The sequence below is a fragment of the Typopeltis vanoorti genome, chromosome 7 (assembly GCF_054136105.1).
Source record: "Typopeltis vanoorti isolate ZY-2024b chromosome 7, IOZ_Tvanoo_1.0, whole genome shotgun sequence".
NCBI classification, from domain to species: Eukaryota; Metazoa; Arthropoda; class Arachnida; order Uropygi; family Thelyphonidae; genus Typopeltis; species Typopeltis vanoorti.
In genome coordinates, this window is record NC_143555.1 from 32,342,055 (window position 1) to 32,366,650 (window position 24,596).

General features: G+C 34.4%; 1 protein-coding gene across 1 annotated transcript in view; it reads left to right on the forward strand.

Moving 5' to 3' along the window:
• Positions 1-24,038, forward strand: part of LOC150104566 (S-adenosylmethionine synthase-like) — a 196,569-nt gene extending 172,531 nt beyond the window's left edge. The window contains exons 8-9 of the mRNA XM_090395782.1: positions 19,347-19,480; positions 22,372-24,038. Coding sequence (XP_090251908.1) covers positions 19,347-19,480; positions 22,372-22,474 — 237 coding nt within the window. The 3' untranslated portion in view covers positions 22,475-24,038. The remainder of the gene's footprint in view (positions 1-19,346; positions 19,481-22,371) is intronic.
• Positions 24,039-24,596: the final 558 nt, after the last annotated feature.

Here is a 24,596-nt window from a genome sequence, read left to right on the forward strand (position 1 = left end):
TGATGTATTCTGGATTCACAGTCTTAGTTGCTTTGACCATAATTCCAAATAACCCAATTCTCTTTTATATCTCATGCTGTTCGGTTTGTCCTGCTGTGTAAGATGATCGGGGACCATAACACAAGAAATAGCTTTCCATATTTGGTTTAAAATTGCTGAAAAGCAACCTGTAGAAGTGTCTGTAGAGAAAACGCCCCCCCCCCTCCCCTGCACACACACTCACACACACTCAGAATCCTTCCCTTCATTTTAGATGTTTTGAAAGACTTAGGTGTTAGTGATTCATTTTAAGTTTAATGAAATTGTAGGCACTATAAAGGAACCAATTAAACAACTGTTTAAGGATGTCAATATTTTGTTTTATTTTCTATAGAAATGTTTTCAGGCATACAATACGAAAACAGGCACACAAAATAAAATGGAACTAACTGGATTTAGTCTAAAGCCTTAAGATGAATGTCCTCTGTGGACACTCTTCCTTGGTTGCTAAACAGGATGTCTAAAAATTAATTTCCCAAAATTTAGTCACATATAAAGAAAGTCACATTTATACTTGTTGCACTGAAGCAATAGGCATTTATTTCACTTGATTCTGTTAGTGTCTGTCATGGTGTGGTAGACCTGACTCTCCATGGTAGTGGCGAGAGATTATTTCTTAATGCCCTTCCAATAAAATGCTAGTTGACCTTCAAGTCTATTTCTAAGAGACTACTTTGCAAGAAATATATAGTTCTGAAACTGAGAGTGGTGGAGTCGTTAGAGGAGCAGATAAGAGCAGCCAGTTTCAAGTGGGAAGATTTGAAAGCAATAGAGATGTATTTCCTTAAAATTCTGGTAATAATGTATTATAGGTTGATTAACCAACCTCTCGTGTATGGGGATAACATAAAAATAAATAAATAAATTAGGGTTACGAGGCCAGTGTATTATGTCTGTTAATTGCATGTATTCTTCTGCCCACTTTTGTTCTGCAGGATGATAAACTCAAGCTTCTGACAGGAAAAACCTGCCCTTTTCATATGAGAGACATTAATTCCATTGGTATTAGCAATGTAGTTATTCAGTAGGGGTGTGTGCATATAGTGAGTGATATCTAGTTAGAATAGCAGTTGATGGCTGTATTAGTTTTTATTAAGGCTGTTGTAGGAGAGGGGATAATGGAAAAAGTTGAAGTGCACACGCATGCATGTGTAATGGTTTTGGTAATATTTCTTTCGTAAAATACACATTTGGAAGACATTAAAGTATTAGGTCTAGAAAGGCCACATTATTGTTATATGGAAGTACAGGAAGATAGTTTAATGTCAAATCTGGTGTCAGACAAGGTATTCTCATTATCCCCTCTGTTATTCATTATCCAAATTATAAGAAAAAGTTTGTTAAAAAACTGAATAACAGATTCCTTATTCAGAAAACACCGAATAACAGAAAGATCTATTATTCGGTTTTTTAATGAATTTTTTCGATGTTCATAATACCAATAAATGAACTTGTTTTTTTGTAAATTCTTATAGTTTGTGCTTTAAACTGTTAATTATCTTTATCCCTGCAGATGTTAGTCTGATGACAATCGAAACTTGTCGGGTTTGTTTTTTTAGTACTTGTTTAGTGTTAAAAAACAGTCCTTTTTAATAAAAATGTGGTCACAAAACCGGAATGATTCGAAAGAAATTTTATTATTATTTTTATTTTTTTGTTGTTACTTCAGGGAACCAGAAGGTCATCAGTATGCACTCTTTTCTTTAATGTTTTTATGAGATATTTGGCAAAAATCAGCCTGAAAAATATAGAGAAAGGCTTAAATTTTAAACAGTCAATTCCATCTACTTTACAGGATCAAAATGGAGAAAAACATACTAATAGAAAAAGGATATAAGAAATTGTGCAGAATTTTTATAATGATCTCTATGCAACTAAGTGCCAAGTTTCAGAACCTATCATTCCAAAACCAAGCAATATACCAGATGTACTTCCAGAAGAAATAGAACATGCCATTAAGCAAATGAGTCAAAGAAGAGCCTCAGGACTTGATCATGTTAAGGCTGAAGAAATACAACAAGGTGGACGAATTATAGCCTTGACTGCCAGATTCACATGGTACTTCAAAGAAAGAAAGATTCCAGAGGAATTGAAAATTTCAAACCATATTCTATTCAAAAAAGGGAACACGGAAGACATAAAAAACTATTGTCCAATCTGTCTACTCTCTCACATATATAAGATCATGATCAGAGTAATACTGAACAGAATCCAAAACACTGTAGAAGACAACTCCAGCAGAGAGCAGGCAAAATTCAGAAAAGGCTTCTCCACAATAGATCATATCCAGGTCATTTCACAACTAACAGAAAAATGCAGAGAATACCGAATCCCACTATTATATTTCCTCTTTATTGATTTTAAAAAAGCATTAGATACCATAGAACACAATGCAGTCATTAGTGCCTTACTGGAAATAAATGTGGATCCTACTTATATCCACATGATAAAAGAAATTAACAAAAATCAGACCACACAAATAACCCTATTTGATCAACCTATAAATATAGATATAAAGAGAGGGGTCTGCCAAGGCGATGTGATCTCCCCAAATCTATTTACCAGCACTTTAGAATATATTCTGTAAAAAATAGACCTAAATAGAGGAATAAGCATTTGAAAAGCTACAAATTCTTATGTTTGCCGATGATCTAGGACTGATATCCCACAACCCAAAAGACCTAGAAGAAATGGGTGAAAAAGTATACACAAACAGCAGTAAGATAAGCTTAGAAATGAATCTAGAGAAAACGAAATGGATCAAAAACATCTACACAAGTGACAGTCACCTATGTATTGATAACATCTGTATAGAACAAGTTGATTCCTACAATTACTTAGGACAAACAATAAAAATGAATAATGATTTTTACGAAGAACTAGCAAAAAGAAAGAAAGCTGCATGGCTATCTTTCAACAGACTAAAACAAACACTTACTGATCCAAATCTTGACATCTCTGTGAAGACAAAACTATTTAATAGTGACATACTTCCATCATCACTCACATATGGATCAGAAACATGGAAAAGAAGAAGAAACTCTCAGAATAACTCAGCATGCAATAGAACACAGGATTTGTAACATCAGCAAAATGGAACATGTTAGAAATACGGAACTAAGAAAGAAATCAGGCATAAAAGATGTGGTGACTGCAGTATATGAAAGCAAGATGAGATGGGCAGGTCACATAGCCAGACTCAGGGATAACAGATGGACATATAGAATACTCAACTGGCAACCAAGAATAAAGAGAAAACCAGGAAGACCACCTACAAGATGGGAAGATCCACTAGTGAAATCTATGGGTATAACATGGAAGAGAGAGAGGGGCTCAAGATCGAGATCGTTGGTGGCATCTGTGTGACCTGCACTCATGGAGAAATACCGAGTGAAACACGGGTCCATCAAGGTAATTTGGCATGATTACAGGCAAGTCATATATGAACAGCACTATGAGAAACATTCCTCTTCTTGGCTACATTCACTGGTACTAAGGATTATAGTGGCATTTCCTCTATAAACACTAATTCTTACATGTGTTGTATATTGTAATCATATGTTTGTGATTATTCATTATATATTTAATAGTATGAAGAGCGTTCAAAAGAACAAATAAATAAATATCATCATCATCATCAAATTCCTGACATATACCCTCAAGGGGTGCACAGGATGTGATAGTACTACATGAAAAATTTACATCATTATTAGCTCTGCTAATGCATTCTGGATGCTGACAGCATCTAGTTCTTTCCTAATATCCTCGTTTTTCTCCATTCACAACATAATTGATATTTTCAATGATTCTACCTATTTTCATTGTCCTTGTCTTTTTATTGCTGACCTTCATATCATATCTATTAAAACAGTTATTCAATTTAGTCACGGAATCTTGCAAACTTGTAGCAGATTTATTTAGAAGTATAACATCGTCTACATAAAGCAAAGAGCAGACATTAACATCTCCAATTCTGATATCATGTTTAATACCACTTTCCTTCATAATGTGATCCATATAGATAATGAATAACAGAGGGGATAATGTACATCATTGTCTCACACCAGATTTAACATTAAACCATCTTCCTGTACTTCCTTCAGTTCTAACTGCTGACTTGCAGCTCAAATAAAGACTAAGTATTGCTTGATATAATGCCCCATTGACACCATCTAACTACTGTAGTAGTGTGTTGAATAGCTTCTCTCTTGGCACCTTGTCTTATGCCTTTTCCAGATCGACAAAACTAAATACAGATCTTTGTTATATTCCCATGCTTTCTCAACTATTTGTCATAAAGTGAAGATCTGATCCTGACAGCCTCTATTTGGCCTGAATCCAGCTTGTTCTTCACCAAGCTTTCCTTCCATAATTCTTCTCAATCTTTTCTCAAGTATACTGGCATAAATCTTGCCAGGTACATTCAGTAGGGAAATACCTCTGTAATTCTCACATTCAGTTTTATTTCCCTTTTTATATATAGCTACTATGAGAGCTCTACTCCCATCGGGGATTCGTCCCTCTGTCCATGCCTTCTGAACTATGCAGTGCAGCCACTGTAAGACTTTTATACCACCATACTCCAGCATTTCTGGTTGAATATCATACACCAGATTTAACATTTATTAATGTTAAATCTGGTGTATGCCTGTTGAGTGTTTTATACCACTGTGCTATCACCGCTTGTTTCATTTAGCAATTTTTCGAAGTAATTATGCCATACTTCAAGGATATCTTTTTCTCCTGTTTTCATGTCCATTTCTAAGCTTCTTCAACAACCTCCAGAATTTCTTACCAGCTTCTTGATATTCTTGCCAAAGTCCTCCCATGACGTTTGTTTAGCTAGTTTTACACAGTGTTTAGCTTTCTTACATTTGTCTCTGTATTCTCTTAGAGCACAAGCTGACTTATTTGCCAAGAACTTTTGATATGCTTTCTTCTTTTCCTTCACTGCCTCTTTAACTTCCTGTGTCCACCATGGAGTTCTGATTTTTCTATCCTTGCAGACAACTTCACCACATGCCTTTCTGGCTGAATCAATCAGGGTTTTCTTCAAGGCTTGCCACTGAATCTCCAAGGTTTGATTCCTGTTCTCAAACTCTTTCATTTTTTCTTCAGTAATCTTTGTGTATTTTAGTCTACAGTTCTCATCTGAGAGCTGTTCAACTTTTATTCGCTTTAAAACTTTCTTACATGTTATTCTTTTCAATATGAAATTCAATTTTATCCTGCTCAAGACTAAATAGTGATGACTTCCAATTTCTAATCCTCTGTACACTCTGGTGTCTTGCACTAGGGAGAAAACGTCACTATCAACAATAACATAGTCAATGAGTCCACATCCATATCTTGCAATTTAGGCACAAAAAACTGGATTATCGTGTTGCGATAGCAAGCACCATTAACTGTTATTGCCTTACCAGCCGCATTTTCGAAGAAGAATGGACCGATGATGCCTCCAGCCCAAAATCCGCACCAAACAGTGACACATTGTGGATGCATTTGTTTCTCAACAATCACTCGTGGATATTCTGAACCCGAAATGCGACAATTTTGTTGATTAACGAAGCCATCAAGATGAAAATGAGCCTCGTCGCTGAAGATGATTTTGTTTGACAAATAAGCATCTGTTTGTTGTTGTTCCATAATCCATTCAGTGAACTCTCTTTACTGTGTGTGGTCAGTAGGCTTCAGTTATTGAGTCATTTGAACTTTGTAAGCATAAAAATGCAAATCTTTCATGAGAATATGCTGTAGAGAGCTTCTCGAAATGCCCAATTTAAGACCACGGTGCCGAATTGATGTTCCTAGACTCTCAGCAACACTCTCACGAACTGCTTCAATGTTTTCTGTTGAACGACTTGTTGAAGGACAGTCAGAGTGTATAAGATCACTAATTGATCCAGTTTCCTTGAATTTTTTAATTAATCTTTTCACAGTTGATGAAGTTAAATCACTATTCCGACCATATTTTGTACGAAAATTGCAAACTGTAGCTGCCAAAACTTTATTATTTTTAAAATATTGCTCAACAATGAAAATGCGTTGTTCTTTCGTGTAGCGCTCCATTTTTAATAACTCCTGAACTGTCAGCTGTAACGCTGTCTTTTTTTTTTTCTTGTTGGCAACACTTTACCGCACAAATGGCGCTAAATTTAAATCTTGCGTGAATTTTGGGACACTCTTTAGATCCCCAACAAGGACCAACTTTTCCTTTTTCATTGTGTTAGTTGCTTTTTCTAAAGCATCAAAAAATTCCTCCACTTCTACCTTAGTAGAATCCTCTGTGGGACCATAGGCACAAATAAATCTCATTGTCTAGTTCCCCATTCTCATATTTGTCCATATCACTCTACTTGAGACTGCCTGCCATTCAAGAAGATTAGCCTCATATTTTGTGTTGAATACTATGGCTACTCCTTCTTTTTCTTGATTGTCATTGCCTGAATATAACATTTTGTATTTATTTCTCAGAAAGATCTCACCAGTTTTTGTCTTTTTTGTTTCAGTCATCCCCTATTATGTTGATCTGATACTTATCTAATTCCATAGCTAGCTCCATTTCTTTGCCATTCAGGCTTCTAATGTTGATAGTACCGATCTTTAACTCTGGTGATGCTGAGTTGGGGGGGGTGCTTTCAGATTTGTTCCAGTAGCTGACTTTTCGCTGTTCACTCTGGTTCCCTGACGAAAACAACGGGGGCCTTGTTTAACCGGGCGACGCCCCAGCTGGCATGAAATTTTGTCATGTTGTACCATCATTTTGTATTTTAGTTTAAGCCAATAACAATACAATTTGGTTGGCTAAATTCCAAATTGCCAGCCCATCCTCGGTCGTTCAGTATCCAGGTAGATACCCAACAGGGTGCACCACGAGAAGGTGAAGATTGGACATTAGGTCAGAAGCCCTGGTTGGTTCTCTGCATTCCTTTAAAAGCTATGTGGAGGTCTCCTCTCAGTTATATAGCTTTGACCCTTGAGCACCCCCATAAATAAATAAATAATCTTTATTGAGTGCTAATCTTTTCAGGATTTCAGAACGATCCTTGAAGTGGGGGAGTCGGGGAGAAATCTCACTGCACATGTAAATCAGATAGTTGTAGAAGCATTTAAATTTTAATGGAATGAGTTGTTGAGGACACTTGCTATTCTTCATTGCAGCAAGTATAAATATGAAACTTTTCAGGATCAATAGCTGCTCTTAAAAATTAACCTAACTTTAATACAATTATGGGAAACTTATAGTTTTGGTAACTGTGATGGTATTCTTTCTAGAACTTAAGGGTTTGAGTCTACTCAGTTCCATGTAATTACTTTGTATTGCTTGTTAAACAGTTGTTTCATTCATTCTTGTATACTCTTTCTTCATTCTGTGTTAACTGTTAATGAGATTCAACCAGCACTTAAGCATAAATTCTGTAATTCTTATGTCTCTACTATAATCATGTGTTGATTATTCATCATATAATTCATAGTGATTTTTATTTTTAATTGTTTTAAAGATAAATAAAACAAAATAAATTTTAAAAAATAAAATTAAAAAAAAATGTTTGAAAAACTATAGACCAAGGATTAATACACGGATGCCTTCTGTCTCCAACACTTAAATATTTATATTAATGAAATATTAATACAGTGGAACACCTTAAATAGCCCAGGTATAGAAATTTCCCAGAATAATAAAGAAAATACACTGTTTTGTGCAGATAATCAGGTAATATTATCAGATAAGGAAGAACAATTTACAAAGAGCAATATATATAATTCAAACATTATAGGACAACAGTTTGAAATGAAATCTATTGCCTTAGATTTGATTATGGTGTCAGAGGATATTTCAGTTAGACGTGACTATTCTGCCTCAGTTGGCGACTGTGCGGTATACTCACTTGGAAAGTGGCTATGTTTATGAATGTCCCATTCGGAAAAGGTTACATGCTGAACTACAAAGCAGGAAATTATGACCAACTAAGGAGTATACTAGGTTTGGTTCAATGGTATCAGTGGCTGGATGGGAAGAATATAGACTGGGAAGCATTTAAAAAATAGTTAAATGATGCAATATCAAAATGTGTCCCAACATTTCGAAGAATAAATAGAGTAAGAGTCAAATGGATGTGTCAACTCATTAGACAAGAGATTCATAAGGAAGGAAGGAATACCATGTGCATAAGGATGATGTCCATTATGAAAATTATAAGCAGCATGCTAGAAGAAGAGATATGAATAAAATATATTCATAGTCATTCTTTCCAAAGAAAGAATGAATAGGTTGTTCAACTATTGAGTGCCCATTTTGTTCAATGTTATTGACCTGGTGTATGCAACATTAAGTTCACTGCTACCTCATCACTGGTAGCAGTGAACTTAATAGAACTCAGTTGTGTTAGGAGAGGAGGCATTAGAGTTGTTACACAATATATAATTTAAACTATTTCAGCAGTAGGAACTGATGGGATATCAGCATTGGTAGTAAAAGAATGTTCAGCCTGAACTGGCTATTCCTTCGACCAGGCTACATAATTTGAGTCTCAGAACAGAGAAGAATCTGCAGGAGTGGAAAGAATGTATGGTGATCCCATTGCACATGGATGGAGCAAAGACTGATGTATCCAGTTTTGACGTATTGATATCTCTGCAGTGATGGTGAAGATTTTGGAAAAGTTGGTGAGGGCTGTCATTCAGAAATGGGTTGACAGAGAATCTCTACTTTGCAATGAACAGCATGGGTTTACTAAGGGAAGGTCATGTTTTAGCAATTTGCTCATGTTCTATAATAATGTTACCATTGAGCTAGACAAGGGAAATGGATACACTGTAAAATCTCTCATGATAATTAATTTCATAACTTGCCATGTTCGGTTTTACATGGTTTTTAATTCAGGAAAATGTATGCGAGGATGTGTTCATTGAAATAATATTTTTTGTGAGTTATTGTGTTCAGCCTTTGTTACAATAATATGGCACGTGAGTCAGCAAGTCTAACAGTAAGATTAGTAAAGAATTTAGAGGATTATCATAAGTGGAAAGTTACAGAAACTTGTGAAGAATGACGTCATCGTATCCAAAGGTCAACAGGTGGCAAGGACAAGGAATTCGAAAAGTGAGTGAAAAGTGACGTCAACACGCTCGAAGGTGAGCATGTAACCAGTTTCGAGAAATGTGCGCATGTGCAAAAACGGAAATCTAGGCCTTTTAAGGCACCTCGTCAGAAAGGAATTGGATCCCAGAATTTTCAATGTTTTCTCTTACCCGAGATCACCACCATTCTTAGTCAGGAAGTGAAAGAGAAGCCTCATTCATCATCTACTAGGATTGCCACCATGAGAGAAACATCGTGTTGAGTCGCCAGGAGGGAAAGGAGCTACATATCGTCACTATAATGAGGACCTAATAAAGAAAGGGATGGCCGACTTCTTGATCAAAGAAAGAAATAGAGAAAGATAAGAAGATCCTCATGGATCATTAAGATAATGTAAAAGACTGCTAAAAGGGACTTTTAAGTAGTTGTATTACTCAAAGTACCTAAGGTGAATGTATGTAAAGATTGTATGTAAAATATTTGTGAGACATTGCATAGTAATGATAATATTAGGCTCGACTAGCATATGTCTCAATCGAGTTTGCCATTTTCAAGAAACTTAAGAACAAGACACGTGCACGCAGGCACAACAAACAGTAAGTGAGGAAGAAGCAGGAAGCTATTATTTCTCCTAAAGTTCTGATGGTGCCCCCTAACGGGCAATGTTGGTATTCTTGGGCGATTGGGCTGAAGGTCTTCTGATGTAGGTTTCCCAAATTTGAGGCAGTCTCATGCAGCCAAATTTGTTGAGGTAGGTTTGGATTGTTTCTTAGGGCTGAAGCTGATTCCATGAAAAGTCTTTCATATTTGTATTTACTACAGTGTAACTTCTTGTTACAGACCATATAAAAAATTGGCATACCTTATCCGCTCTACTAAAGACCAACCTCCCCCCCCCCCCCCCCAGACCTACCTGTTGTATACCAAGTCCCTTGCAGCTGTAAACTGTCCTATTTTGGCCAAACAGGCAGGACAGCAAATATCAGAATTTCAGAACACAAGGACTACATCCGGTTTCACCAATACAGCCACTCTGGTCTTGCTGACCATGCACTGGATACCTGCCATAGAATACGGTGGAAGAAAGTCACGATAATACACCATAGCAAATACAAATATGAAAGGCTTTTCATGGAATCAGCTTTGGCCCTAAGAAACAATCCAAACCTCAACAAATTTGGTTACATGAAACTGCCTCGAATATGGGAAACCTACATCAGAAGACCTTCAGCCTAGTCTCCCAACAATACCAACATTGCCCGCTAAGGGGTACCATCAGGACTTTAGGAGAAATAATAGCTTCCTGCTTCTTCCTCACTTACTGTTTGTTGTGCCTGCGTGCACGTGTCTTGTTCTTAAGTTTCTTGAAAATGGCAATGTGACGTTGCCGAAATATCGAAGTATATTAAAATTTATTTTAATGTATATCCTAGTTGAAGTTGTAATTTCTTTGAATTATTTAGTAAAAAATGCATAACCAACATCTAAGCCTTTCCACGAGAATAATGTTATGTTTAGATCTTAAACTAGCTCAGAACTAAAGTTTAGAGCAGTAAGGAAATTGTAACTACTTTGTGTGTATGCTGTAAATATCCTTTTGGCTTGATTAAGTGGTTTTTAAACAACATACTGAACTGTACTTTTTCAAGGCACTATCCTTAAAAATTTTGAACCTGCATAAAAGAAATATATATGCTTTTTATTTATGTTGCCACAACTGATTTAAGGCTAGAATAGATTAAAGTGGGGAATACAATTAAGATATCTGCATTGTCTTTGGATTAAAGTCTTATACTCTCACACTCAATATATAGTCTAGCTGGTGCAGTCGATAAACAAATAAATTTGCTAGACTATAGAGCATGGGAGATAAGATATAGTATAAGATATAGTATATGTGGCAGCAGTTGGAAGTGAAGATGGCTGACCAATAAAGGCTAAAGAGAACCTAGGACAAAGTAGGGTAGTAAAAAGATATTACAGCTATACATTTTACAACACCATGATATTTTTGAATTTTACTAAGGCTATTGACAGAATACAGCATGAAAGACTGCATAAATTGGATAATATGGGATTGGATTATAAAAATTATTATGGATAAGAGGATGACTGACAGATAGATATCAAAAAGCAGCATATAGGGGATTTAAGTCTTCAAGATTTAAGATAACCAGTGGTGTACCACAAGGATCAGCCTTTGGTCCACTTATTCAATCTGTACATTAACAACATGTTGGTGATATGATTGAGACTTACAAATTTCTGAAAGTGTTATACGGTATTTCAGTTGAATGAATTTTTCATTTTATGGAAGGTAGGGAGAGGGCAAGAGGGCTTCCTTAGAAGTTGAGAATGAATGCCACCAAAAACGGGTGAGATCTAGATTTTTCTCTCATAGAGTAGTGCATGATTGGAATGGATTGCTATTGGATGTTGTGTGTGAAGTAGTGCAAATGAATTCAAAAACAAGTATTGATAGCTGGTATGTGTAGTATGTGGTCTCCCTTGATGAGTCCCTGTCTTCCTGGAGGTCTCTTTTAATAATAATAATAATAATAGTAATAAAACTAAAACAGTGGCATTTTGTTAACAAACTCCAGTTAGAAATTAAATTAAAATAATAGAACAGATATTCCTATCACACATATAGAATCACACCTACTCAGCCCTCCTCTCCCCTGACATCACCTTTTATGGCTGATACATGGACGATATTCTATGCATTGGAGAACCAACATGCATTACCACTTTATAAGTATCTCTTAACGACTTAAGCAACAGACTAAAATTCACTATAGAAACAGAACATAAAAAATCCATATATTTCCTGAACCCGACATTGATTAGAACAAACAACAAAATAGCCACAAAAATATTCAACAAACCCACACATATCAGAAACTACCTCCACTTTAACTTGTACCATCCTTACTCTATTAAAAAAATCAGTCATCCTAGCACAATTTATAAATGCTTACAAGTTTTCAAGTACACACAATTATCTCAACACAGAAATAAAGAAATTAACACAGATTTTTAAAAACCGAAATTACCCAACACAGCTAATAAATTACACCAACAAAACAGCAAAAACCCATCAAAACAATCCAATAACCAAAACAAACTTCCCAACACAAAAAATCATCAAACTGCCATACATGTACAACACATACAAAGCCTACAAATACATTTTCAAACACACTTACTATAAATTAGTGTTCGCCACGAACCAGAAATTGGCAACACTTCTAAAACCTACAAAACCTCGCACACAAAAAGAAATACTAGAACACCACAATGTAGTTGACAAATTTCCTTTCCAACAAGACTGATGTCACCTACACAAGTTCTACAATCAGATCTTTAGCAAGCATTTTTTGAGCAAGACTACAAGAAAACTACCGTGACTGCAATATACCAATTCCAGAACATCTTAACAAAAAAAAAACCTGCAACAACCAAAAGAAAAACAGAATACAAAATAATACAAAATACAGGAAAAATAGAAATAGCAGTCTCCACCCTTGAACAGAAACATGCCCACAAATCGACAAAGTCATAATAACAGACATACAGGGAAATGAAACAATGCTTAGAATATTGGAAACGATAGCCATGAAATGTGACAAAAAACTCAATAAACGTCCACCACCCCTACATAATCTCCGAGAATTGGAAGCTCCAAAACATAAAAATTAGGTCACGACTCTGACCAATAGAATACAACACAGCCTCCACTTTCCCCACAAGCTCTGAAGACAATGCACTGTCAAAATGGCTCCCCTTCCTCCGTTACTCCCACCCCTGATCTTATCCTATGATATCCTTCTCCTTCCCCCCAAAAATTTCTATCTTTCACCTCCCTCCCTCCCTCCCAAAGAATTCTCTGCTCACCCTTAAAAAAAAACCCAGGTTTAAGATTCACATGCCTCTTGACTCACCGATAATTCTCCCAGATCTCTCTATCCCCACATTTCCAACTCCCCCTTCCTTTCAGTCATACTTTCACAGCAGATAAATGTATACGCCATACGCCAAATGCTGCTGAATAAGAAGACAATCAGTAACATCCTACAAAGGTATGTTCTAATTATTCTTCATATATCTGTCTCTAGTACATAAATAATGCCATAAAAACTGAGTAAAAAGCCAGTGACATTATAAAAAGGGGTACTCCTAAACAAAAATAGAACAGATAAATACTTTCAGTTATCTTAGATAATCATCAAATTCCTGACATGTACTCTCAAGGGGTGTACATGATATGATAGTACTACATGAACAACTAACATCATTACTAACTTCTTATATACAATTTTCCTCCAAATCAATCTGTTAACTGTCAAGACTCCAACATTGTCAGATCTTATATTTCTGTCTTTTAAGGCACTTTTTACTGTATCAATCCACTTATATCTTGGTCTTCCTCTGGGTCTTTTTCCTGACAACCTGACAGAGAATGCTTGTTTTGCTAATCTTTCCACTCCTATTCTACTTAAGTGATACCACCTGAGATTAGCTATACTAACACATTCCTGGATGCTAACAATGTCCAGTTCTTTCCTAATATCCTCTTTTTAATATGATATTGCCATTGATGCTATCTGTTCACGCCTCTAATCTTTCTCAGGACTCTCTCATATCTGCTGTTTCTAGTCTTTGGTCAAGTGTTTTATTTCTAACCCAGCTCTCAGATCCATAAGTTAAAATTGGTTTGAACACCGTCTTGTATACAGCTAATTTAGTGTTTTGACTAATTTCTCTTTTATTCCATATTAATTTATTCAGTTGACTTCCAGCCATACCAGCTTTGTTGATTCTGATGTCTATTTCCATATTTAATTTACCATCTTCACTAAATATTGTGCCTAAGTAACTGAAATGTTTTACTTGTTCCACAGGTTCCCCATTCAAAACACAGTTGATATTTTCAGTGTTTCTGCCAATTTTCATTGTCTTTGTCTTGTTATTGCTGACCTTCATTCCATATCTATTCTAACAGTTATTCAATTTAGTCAGGGAATCTTGCAGATTTGTAACAGATTTATTTAGAAGTATAACATCATCTGCATAAAGCAAAGAACTGAGATTGACATCTCCAATTTTGATATCAGGTTTAATACCACTTTCCTTCATAATGTGATGCGTATAGATAATGAATAACAGAGGAGATAATGTACATCATTGTCTCACACCAGATTTAACATTAAACAACCTTCCTGTACTTCCTTCAATTCTAACTGCTGACTTACAACTCAAATAAAGCCCCATTAACACTACATAACTATAGAGTTTTGAATAGCTTTTCTCTTAGCATCTTGTGATATGTCTTTTCCAGATTTACAAAACTTAAATACAGGTAACCCTCATATATTACACGGTACTTATACAACGCGGTTTCGATATAACGCGGTCTACAAATTGTAGTATCCCTTGTTCAACCGGGTTTTGATATAACGCAGTCTACAATTTCTAGTAACCCTTTATTTTTTTTTGTTTTCATATATTTTTGACCACAGGCCTTAAAAATCAAATTTTACCTTCATTAAATTTGTGTCTGCCTATATCGCTCAAATAGTTAAAAGTATCGAATTTTGTTTTAAATTGTTCTAAATCGTATGTCCCCTGTCACAGACTCTATGCTGTATAGACTTGAGCAAAACCATATGCTGCACTGAAACACAGTATCTAACTAAAAACTATTGTCCAATTTTTCAATTATGAAATAAGTGTTTGTTTTATTGCATTTGAAATTCTTGATGTCATTATGACAGATCACAAAGGCTAACTTAAAATAAAATTCTACCAAGAATTGAAACATGCTATATAATGAATGTGAGTTCGCCTGCCACCTCAAACGCAAACAAGAAGCCATAAAATTCAACCAAGGGTTGAAACGTTTGTGTGAGTTGAGCCAGTCAGTAATGAGAAGTTCCGTCGGAACGATAAATGACAACCTGTTGTGAATGTGTTAAAAACTAATAGTGAATGTTGTTATGACAGTTTTCAGATGTTATATTCAATTGAAGAGAATTAGCATTTCAATTTAACACTTGCAGTTGCCTTTGTCTTTGGGTCGTGCGATTTTTTGTAATACTGCACCAATCATATGCACGTCTTTATAGCTGCTCTCTTGTGTAAAACAAAATTCAGCTTGTACATATTGTAATAATTAAAAAAAAATCGAATAATTTATAAGCATATAAAAGGATATCACCTGTAAATTGTTGACGTGCCAGCAAAATTTTCAGATGTTCCACCTGTGGCACGAGTGCCATAGGTTCGCCATCTAGGGTTTACTGTATAAAGTGTTTATTGTTGAAAATTGTCTTTGTTTTCTGCCAGGAAAGCACATTAAAAATCATAAGTGTGTTACTCTCAAGCTGAGCAGTTTATTTTCTGGTGAGTTATATATGTAATGCTTGTTTTATGTAGAAATTTATTTTTATTGTAATGGCCACTATAACTGAAACGAAAGGGGAAAAAACCAACATTGAAGAGGAAATTCATTTCTCTCAAAGAAAAAATTAAAATCTTGGATCGGTTCAAAATTAGAGAAAAACCATGAGTTGTTGCTGCAAGGACTCTGAATTTAAATGAATCAACAATTTGAACAATCAAACAAAATGAACATAAAATCCGAGAAAGTGTTATTGCTGGGTCAACGGTAAGTGCAAAACGTGTTGCTCGTGTTCGTGATATTCTAATAGAAAAAATGGAGACATCTCTAATGATTTGGATAGAAGATTGCACTCAAAAGAAAATTCCTTTGGATGGATACCTTATCAAGCAACTCAGAAGAAAAGCTCTCAAAGTTTATAAACATTTAAAAGAATTTGATCAAGATTCTTCAGAATCTTGATCAAGTTCTTACTGGATTTTGTGCCAGTAAAAACTTGATTTTGTGCCAGTAAGGGTTGGTTCGAAAAATTTAAAAAGCGGTTTTCTTTGTATAATCTTAAAATCCAGGGAGAATCAGCATCAGCAGACGTTGAAGCTGCCCAGAAATGCCCAGCAGAACTTTTAAAAATCATTAAAGAAGGTGGTTATAGTGCAGACCAGGTGTTCAATGTAGATGAATTTGGGTTATATTGGAAAAAAATGCTAAAACGCACCTATATTTCGAAAAATGAAAGATCAGCTCCTGGATTCAAAGTTTCCAAAGATAGAATTATTCTACTGTTTTGTAGTAATGCATCAGGTGATTACATGACAAAACCAATGTTTATTAACCGATCTGCAAATCCTCGTGCGATGAAAGGGCTCCACAAGTCCACCCTACCTGTTTATTGGCAGGCCAACATAAAGGCATGGGTTACAGCTAACATGTTTGAAAATTGGTTTTTCAAGTGTTTTGTATCCGATGTAGAAAGGTACACAAAGAAAAAGAATATGGACTTCAAAATTCTACTAATTTTAGTTAACGCACCAGGCCACCCAACAAATTTATGCCATCCGAATATTAAAATAACTTTTTTACTGCCTAATACTACTTCGCTTATTCAACCACTCGACCAAGAAATAATATCAACATTTAAGTCATATTATATTTGGCGAACATTCCAATTAATTTTGGAAAAAATGGAATCAAATCCAAACATGATGCTGCCTCAAGCGTGGAAAGAGTTTTCAATATTGAATTGTGTGAAAATTATTTCTCTGTCCATTAAGGAATTACAACCCTCTATGCTGAAAGCTTGCTGAAAAAAAAATGGCCTGAAGCCATTCTGGAACAAAATTTCATACCTCCAGTGGATGCCGAACTATGTCATATAATAAACGTCGTACACATTTTTTGGTGGAGAGGGCTTTTGCGATATGGTTGAAAATGAAATTAGTGAATTAATTGATGCAGAAACAGATTTAAATGAGGAGGAACTGGTACAATTAATAGATGCCGTCGAACCAAATGGCGGGGAAAGTTCTGCCAAAGATTCTGATTGTGACGAATCTGTTAAAGAATTCAGTTTAAAGAAATTAGCAGAATGATTGGCTTGGCAAGAAAGTTAGGAAGCTATTTTGGATAATGATCCCTCAATTGAGCGTTAGGGAAAATTCACGAGACAATTGAATATTTGTTTAGTGCCATATTATGAACTTAATAAAAAAATTGCAGCATAGTGGAAAGCAGAGTCTTATTACTGACTTCTTGATGACTAAACTAGCCAAAGTATGCAATGAGAATTATACAAATGATGTCCAAGAGATTTCAAGTGGTGACGACCTCCGGCCACTTAAAGAACATTAATGAAATGTTATTTCTGAAAACAGTGATGACGATTAAAATATGCGCTTTATTTTATTGTGTCTAAAACATTTATGTACAATTTGTAATTTTTATAATTTTATACTACGTATTTGTCTCATAGTTTATGTTTTCTTAACTTACATGAATTACCTGAATTAAATAAAAATATTGTTTTTGTTGGATATGTCATTGTTGTTTATATAATTTAAAAAAAAACGATTTCGGAACCTAACCCTACCTTTTCTATGTGATCTAAGTCTCGCATAACGCGATTTATATAATGCGGCATTTCTATGGAACCTAACATCCGTGTTATACGAGGGTTACCTGTACAAATCTTTGTTATATTCCCATGGTTTCTCAACTATTTCTCTGACAGCTTCTATTTGTGCTGAATCCAGCTTGTTTTTCACTAAGCTTCCATTCCACAATCCTTCTCAACTTTTATCAAGTATACTTGCATAAATCTTATCAGGAACACTCAGTAGGGAAATATGTCTGTAATTCTCACATTCTTTATTTCCCTTTTTATATATATATTGGTACTTTGAGAGCTCTACTCCAATCATCTGGAATTCGTCTCTCTGTTCAGGCCTTCTAAACTATGCAGTGCAGCCACTGTAGACTTTTATACCTCCATACTTAAGCATTTCTGGTCAAATATTATTATCTACTTCTGCTGCCTTTCCACATTTCAGGCTTTTGATGGCTTTTTCTATTTCAAGTATTGATATGTATTCCTGATTGGATGCCTGTTGACTATTTTTTTACCACAGCTATCACTAATTGTTTCATTTAGCAATTTTTTGAAGTAATTACTCCATTCATCAAGGATATCTTTTTCTCCAGTTTTCATGTTACGTTTATCATTATCTTGGATATGAAGGAGAAAAAAGACAAAATTAAAAACTTCAAAATTTTTACAGATTATAAGCCTGATAACTCTCAATCCAAATATTGTAGAAAAAGGAAAGAAAAATGCTTGAAAATACACAATACTTTAGTAGTACCCACATTAATATATGGCAGTGAAATTTGGGCAGTAAACAAACAAAATAAACAAAGAATACAAACAGGTGAAATGAGATTCATGAGATGAACTCAAAATACATATACAGATTATTAGACAAAAAAAGGAATGAAGACATTTTAGAATCAACTGGAAAAAATGGCTTTAATTCATAAATCTAAATGTTAAACTGAGTTCTTAAAGAAACTGTCATGGTCCTTTAAGAAATTATTCTAATCTTAACAAATTTTATCTCATTTGTGTAATTTGCATTTAGAAAAGTTGATAAACACCTATTAATATTTAGTCGATTTTCAGAGCACAGTTTCAAACTATTGTCAAAATTCACATCTTTTTGTTACTGTGCTTGGCTTAAAGATATAAATCAAATTGTTGCTGAACCACCAGTGATCTTTATCAGTTACATACTAAGATACAGTTGGCTCTTCCCACAGCAAACTTGATTATAACAAACTAATGAAAAGTTATAATCAAAGCTGAACCACCAGCAGTGATCTTTATCAGTTACATGTTAAGATACAGATGGCTCTCACCACAGCACACTCACTCACTATAACAATCTAATAAAAAGTTGAAATCAAAGCCTCATTGGTACAGTGCTATGCTAAAAGATTGCAAACTATTCCTATGGTCAAGGCCCTAACAGTTTGCTGTATTGAGAGTTGGCTGTGCTATGTTATGCTATAAAAAAAAAATCTGATACTCTTGCAAGTTAGTATTTTTGTTATGTTGTATACATCATTTTCAGCATGATAGATTGGTTTTGTGCAGTAAAAACATTGTTTTGTGAAAACTCATTTTAATAACTAAATAATTACAAACTTCTCTTGTCTTAGTTATTGAATCATTATTTATGGTAGATTATTACTTTTGTAAATTAATATAGTTGAGAAGTTATATTATATTACATATTTTAATATTATATTAAAAATTTCTTTCAACAGCTCTCTTATGCCATTGGAATTGTTGATCCCTTATCAATTGCAATTTTTACCTATGGTACATCTATGAAATCATACCAAGAATTATATCAGCTAGTCAAAGATAACTTTGACCTTCGTCCAGGCAAAATAATTAAGTAAGGATTACAGATAATATTTATAATAATGTCTAAGAAGGTATTAATATTTATGATTTCTAATATATATATAATATTTAACTACAATGAAAAAGGAAAAGTTGGTCCTTGTTGGGGATCTAAATAGCAGAGTAGGAAATGATTGTCAGATATACAAAAATATTTTGGGAAAATTTGGAGAAAAGACCAAGCTAATAATGATGGCAAATACCTGTTGGATTTCTGCTCAGGACTTGGATTGGTTATTACTAACATCATGTTCCAACATAAAAATGTACACAAATTCACATGAAGAGAAGAGGCAAGGAATAAGAAAAGTCTTATTGACTATCGTGTGGTTTTTTATCCACATATTAAAACCACCATGTGGTTTTTTGTCCATGAGATCCTGTGGGTTGTATCCAAGACATGGTCTGCCAGGCCTGACTGACCATAGTCGTGTTTGCAGATGTATGACTTATGTTCCTCTAGGCAGATAGTAGCTGATCTGCCTGTCTGTCCAAAGTACACCGGTTTACAGGAACAGGGTACTATATAGACTCCAGGCACTGAGAGAGGAGGGAGCTGATCTTTTATAGAGCTGATAAGGGTAGCAAGTTTGCAGTGGGGCTTAAATGCTGTGTGTAGGTTGTACTTTTTTAAAATCTTGGCTATTTTTTCAGATGTGCCACGGATGTCGGGTATGGTGACGGTAGAGTAGATGCAGATTCCAAAAATAGTCTTTCTCTTCTAAATTTACTCTGATTTTTCCAAATGATTCTATGAGCCATATCTAAAGCATAGTCTGTAAGGCCCAGTTCACCATAGTCATGACTGCAATGAATTTTTTTGTGTTCTTCCATGCACATGTTGGCTGATTTTCCTGTCTGTCTATTGCAGGTGCAGGGCACTTTATATACTACAGGCACTTCCTTTAGTTAAGTGGTTAGCATATCTGCTCTCCAGCCAAATGGCTGCAGGTTTGAATCCCACCATGGGCATGGATGTTTGTGATTGTCTGTAAAAATACAAGTGGTAGTGGACAGTAGATGATGATGGTAGTTGTGGTTTGCTGTAGCTGGTCGAGACTGAGAGTTTTGGAGTGTGTACCCTCTTTCGATGAGCCTTTGAACTACTTGGAGGTGTAACGTAATAATAATAATCTCTTTTGGTACTTATTCCAGGATTACATTTAAGTTATTCTATAACTTTTTTTCTTTTAGCACTTTCTGAAGTGGATGAATAGATCTGAACCATGCAGTGCTGAATGGTCTTTGTTGAAAACTTGACATTATCATTCCTTCATTTATTGTTTTATTCTTGTAGCCTAATAAGAAGCAGAGAAGCATTATTGTATCCTAATAAAGTTTATCAGCTCTTTTTAATATGAATAAATTCAAACCTTGCTTTGTCTAGTTTGGATGTCTAAATTGATTATATGATGTTTAAAGGAATAAACAAATGTCTAATGATCATAATTAACCATTTTTATTTATTTAATTATTATGCCAATATTTTATCTTATTACCAAGGTATCTTCATGGGCACAAAGAAATACACTAAGCATGTGCATGTAGGCACAACCACAAGAAGCAAACACAAACTGAGCGTAAAAGGAGGGTCCTACAGACTTGATTGGTACTCTGTAGGAGTGTGATGATGGAATCTTGTTGAAGATCGTAATGGGATAGTTTTCTAGATTTTTGGTAAAGAGAGAAAGCCGAATTTAATATTTGGAGAATGCTTTACTGCTATGGCAGATTGTAGAAATAGCCTCTCAGATTTATATGTGCTTATATGTGGAATGGATTATCAAAGGTAGGCATGAATGTTCTCTTGCTGAAAGAGTTTAAGGAGTTAATGATAGGCATACTTCGTGTGGGCCTATCATGGTGAGTTTTGGAATTCCAGCATAGCCAGTGTAATTATAACTTCTTGTCAATGTAATAAATCTTTCATATAATCTATTATTATCAAATAAATCATTAGCAAAATTTTAAATTAATTATGTATGGTATATTTTAACTGCTACAATAAATGTTAGTTATAAATAATTATTAAATGAAAGTAAAAATGTTTTCTTTATCTGGATTTGGAGTGTGTATATACAGTATATTACACAAAAATACATTATGTATAGCACATATTTTTTTTTATATCTCCCACTTATAAAATAAACCAATAGTAGAAGGCATGGTGCCTTGTACTATTGGTTTGGGTGGGCTAAGGATTTTATTATTTTTTTGGAATTTTTTATTTTTTACATAGTCTGGAAACCAAGCTTTAGTGACCAAACATTGAACTTTTTTTAAAGCCACTTTAGTCTTCCAATATGTATGGAGGTGGTTTCATACTGGAAAACGAAATACATTTACCATCTAAAGATAATTATGAAAACATCCATGCCCACAGTAGGATATGAACCTGCAGCCTTTTGATGAGAGCGCTACATTAATAGCTCAGCCAACCAGGCTGGCAAATAGTAGTAATCTATCTTCTTCTTCTTTTTTTTTTTTTATTTTTTAAAGTCATGTGATTGCTGTTGGCTTCTATAGCATTTGTACACAATCATTTTAATAAGTAATGTTCAAATTCACTTGTACTATTTTCTTTCTTTTTTTACCATAAGAGCAATCTACTTTTATTACTTTTCAACTTAGCTAAAGACCCAAAGTGGTCTCAAGTCATTCATCTTGCTATATAGAAGATATATTTTAGAAATATATCTTCTACAGCCTGGTCTTATTTTGTAGTTAGTTACACATCTGATGGTAAAATCAGATGTGTAACTACAAATAGTTGTTAATTTATATGCGTAAGCATTCAGGGAGTCAGGTGCATGATATCATAGATTTCAATAACTTTTGCCACATTTATGCATTACCAATAACCTTCACATATTTATTTTACAGAGAATTAAACTTGAAGACCCCAATCTACCAAAAGACAAGTGTTTATGGACATTTTGGACGCCCAGAGTTTCCTTGGGAAATACCAAGGAAATTAATTATGTAAATCATAATGAGTAATTATTTGTCTGCATTTTTGCAGACTTTGCTTATGGTTTATAAGCATATTGGTTGAATATTCAACTGACTGTACAGCGTATTAACAAGAATTAAATTTTATAAAATGTTAAGTGTAATACAGAAGCATCAGCAAGTAGCTAAATATTTATTTTTTTATTGTTTTTCAATCTGTTGTTTGTTATGTTTTTATGATATACTAACATTTCAGCTTTTGCAAAAAACACTTTTTATGTTAAATGGGAATGTTTGTTAACATAATTCAGGCAATTTCAGGTTGACAGTGCCAGAATATTATGTAGTTAAAGCCATGTGATAATTATTTAAATATTACATGTTTGCAGTAGTATAATTGAACCAAATGCATAATTTTATCAATTTTTATATGCTGTGATCTCTCATTTATCTAATTACATTGTGAAATTAATTTGCTAAAATCATTTAACTCCAGACGTTAACCCTTTCAAGGACTAGCAAACTATGGTTCTGATTATCTGATGATTCAATATAGTGCTTTCATTACTATTGTTTAATCTTTCTCATTACTTATAGATCAGGAATATTTTATCCAGTGATTAGTATGATATTGTATAATAATGTTAGCATAATTACGGAAATTACAAAAATAAACCCCAATAAATTTTATTCAGATATTTTTGCATGAAAAATAACTACTTGATGATAAAATAAGAACAACTACATAATCATTTCAGTTCCTCACAAACTGCATTTGGTTGTAAATTCTTGCCTTACAACTTGGTTTCATTATATGCACTGGCATTTAAATGTACATCTTGGATATAACAGCTAAGCTTTCAAAAACAGAATGTCTCATAAGTCTTAAGAATGAAATGATTTTCATGTACAGTTTATCTGTTTGAATACCATTCAAGGAACTTGATTCTTCATTCACCTGTGCTGTTGAAATAAGAAATACGTTTTGCTATGTTATCTGAGACTGCAAAATAGTAAAATGCAATGGGTTAAAGAACAAAAAAAAATTATATTTTAGGTGGAATGTTATAAGCTGAAAGACTGCTGATACCTGCTCTGATTTAACATAAAATTGTTTTCCAGAACCTGATAATATTCCCATCAGTAGTCCCATCTGCTTTTATAAAGGTATGTCAGATTAGTGAGGCTCATTTGAGCATTTAATTTCTATCTTAACTTCATAGCATTGCACTAGAACATGTGGTAATGATCAATTTGCAGACTGCTCACAAAACATAAGCTAACTACGTTAGCTTCATTTTAGGTGTATTTCATAAAAGTATATAAGCAGTCACTTTATTCATTTATGTGAACAAAACAAGTTTATGCAGATCAGCACTCTGGCTGGATGGGGATGATTATTAGTGTATCATGATATAATAGACTTTGAAGTCCATACATGCAGGTATAGTGTCGTCTTATTAAACCAGCAGTTGTAATACATGTTGCAGGGATAGGCTTATGTGTTCGTCAGACATTTTTGTAATAGCTTTCATGGTTTGATATGAACACAGATGATTAAGAAAATAACTATTTATTAACTTAAAAGCTAATATTTTGCTGGTATTATGTCCAGCATTTTCAGAGCACACAACACAAAGTTTGTTACAAATGCAAAACAACCACAATCCAGTGTAACAGTGGGGCTAGTAAAAGTAATTGCAGCGTGCAACACAAGACTAAAGTCCTAATATGGCACCGTCTAGGTTAAAAAATAAAAGTAATAAATATTAATTTGGTCTTAAGATGACTGTCTCCCAAATCTTTGGTAGATTTATACAACACATATGTTAAGGTTTGGAGTATGTTTTAAGGCTTCTGTTGATTCCAGGAACAACCTCTCTGACTTGTAGAAGCTTCTGTGCATTACTTTTGTTTCTTTTCAATTGATCCTGTGTGCAGGGATATCCAAAGCATGGTCTGCCAGATCCGATTTGCCATAGCAAAATTGTCGGATATATTTTTTGTGTTCACTGAGGCAGATGTCCACAGTTCTTCCTGTCTGTCCGTAGTAGGCTTGATGGCAAGAACAGGGCACTTCATAGACTCCTGGATGTGATAAAGGAGTGCATTTGTTTTGAAATTGTGAATTACTAAATTCACAATTTCCCCCAGAT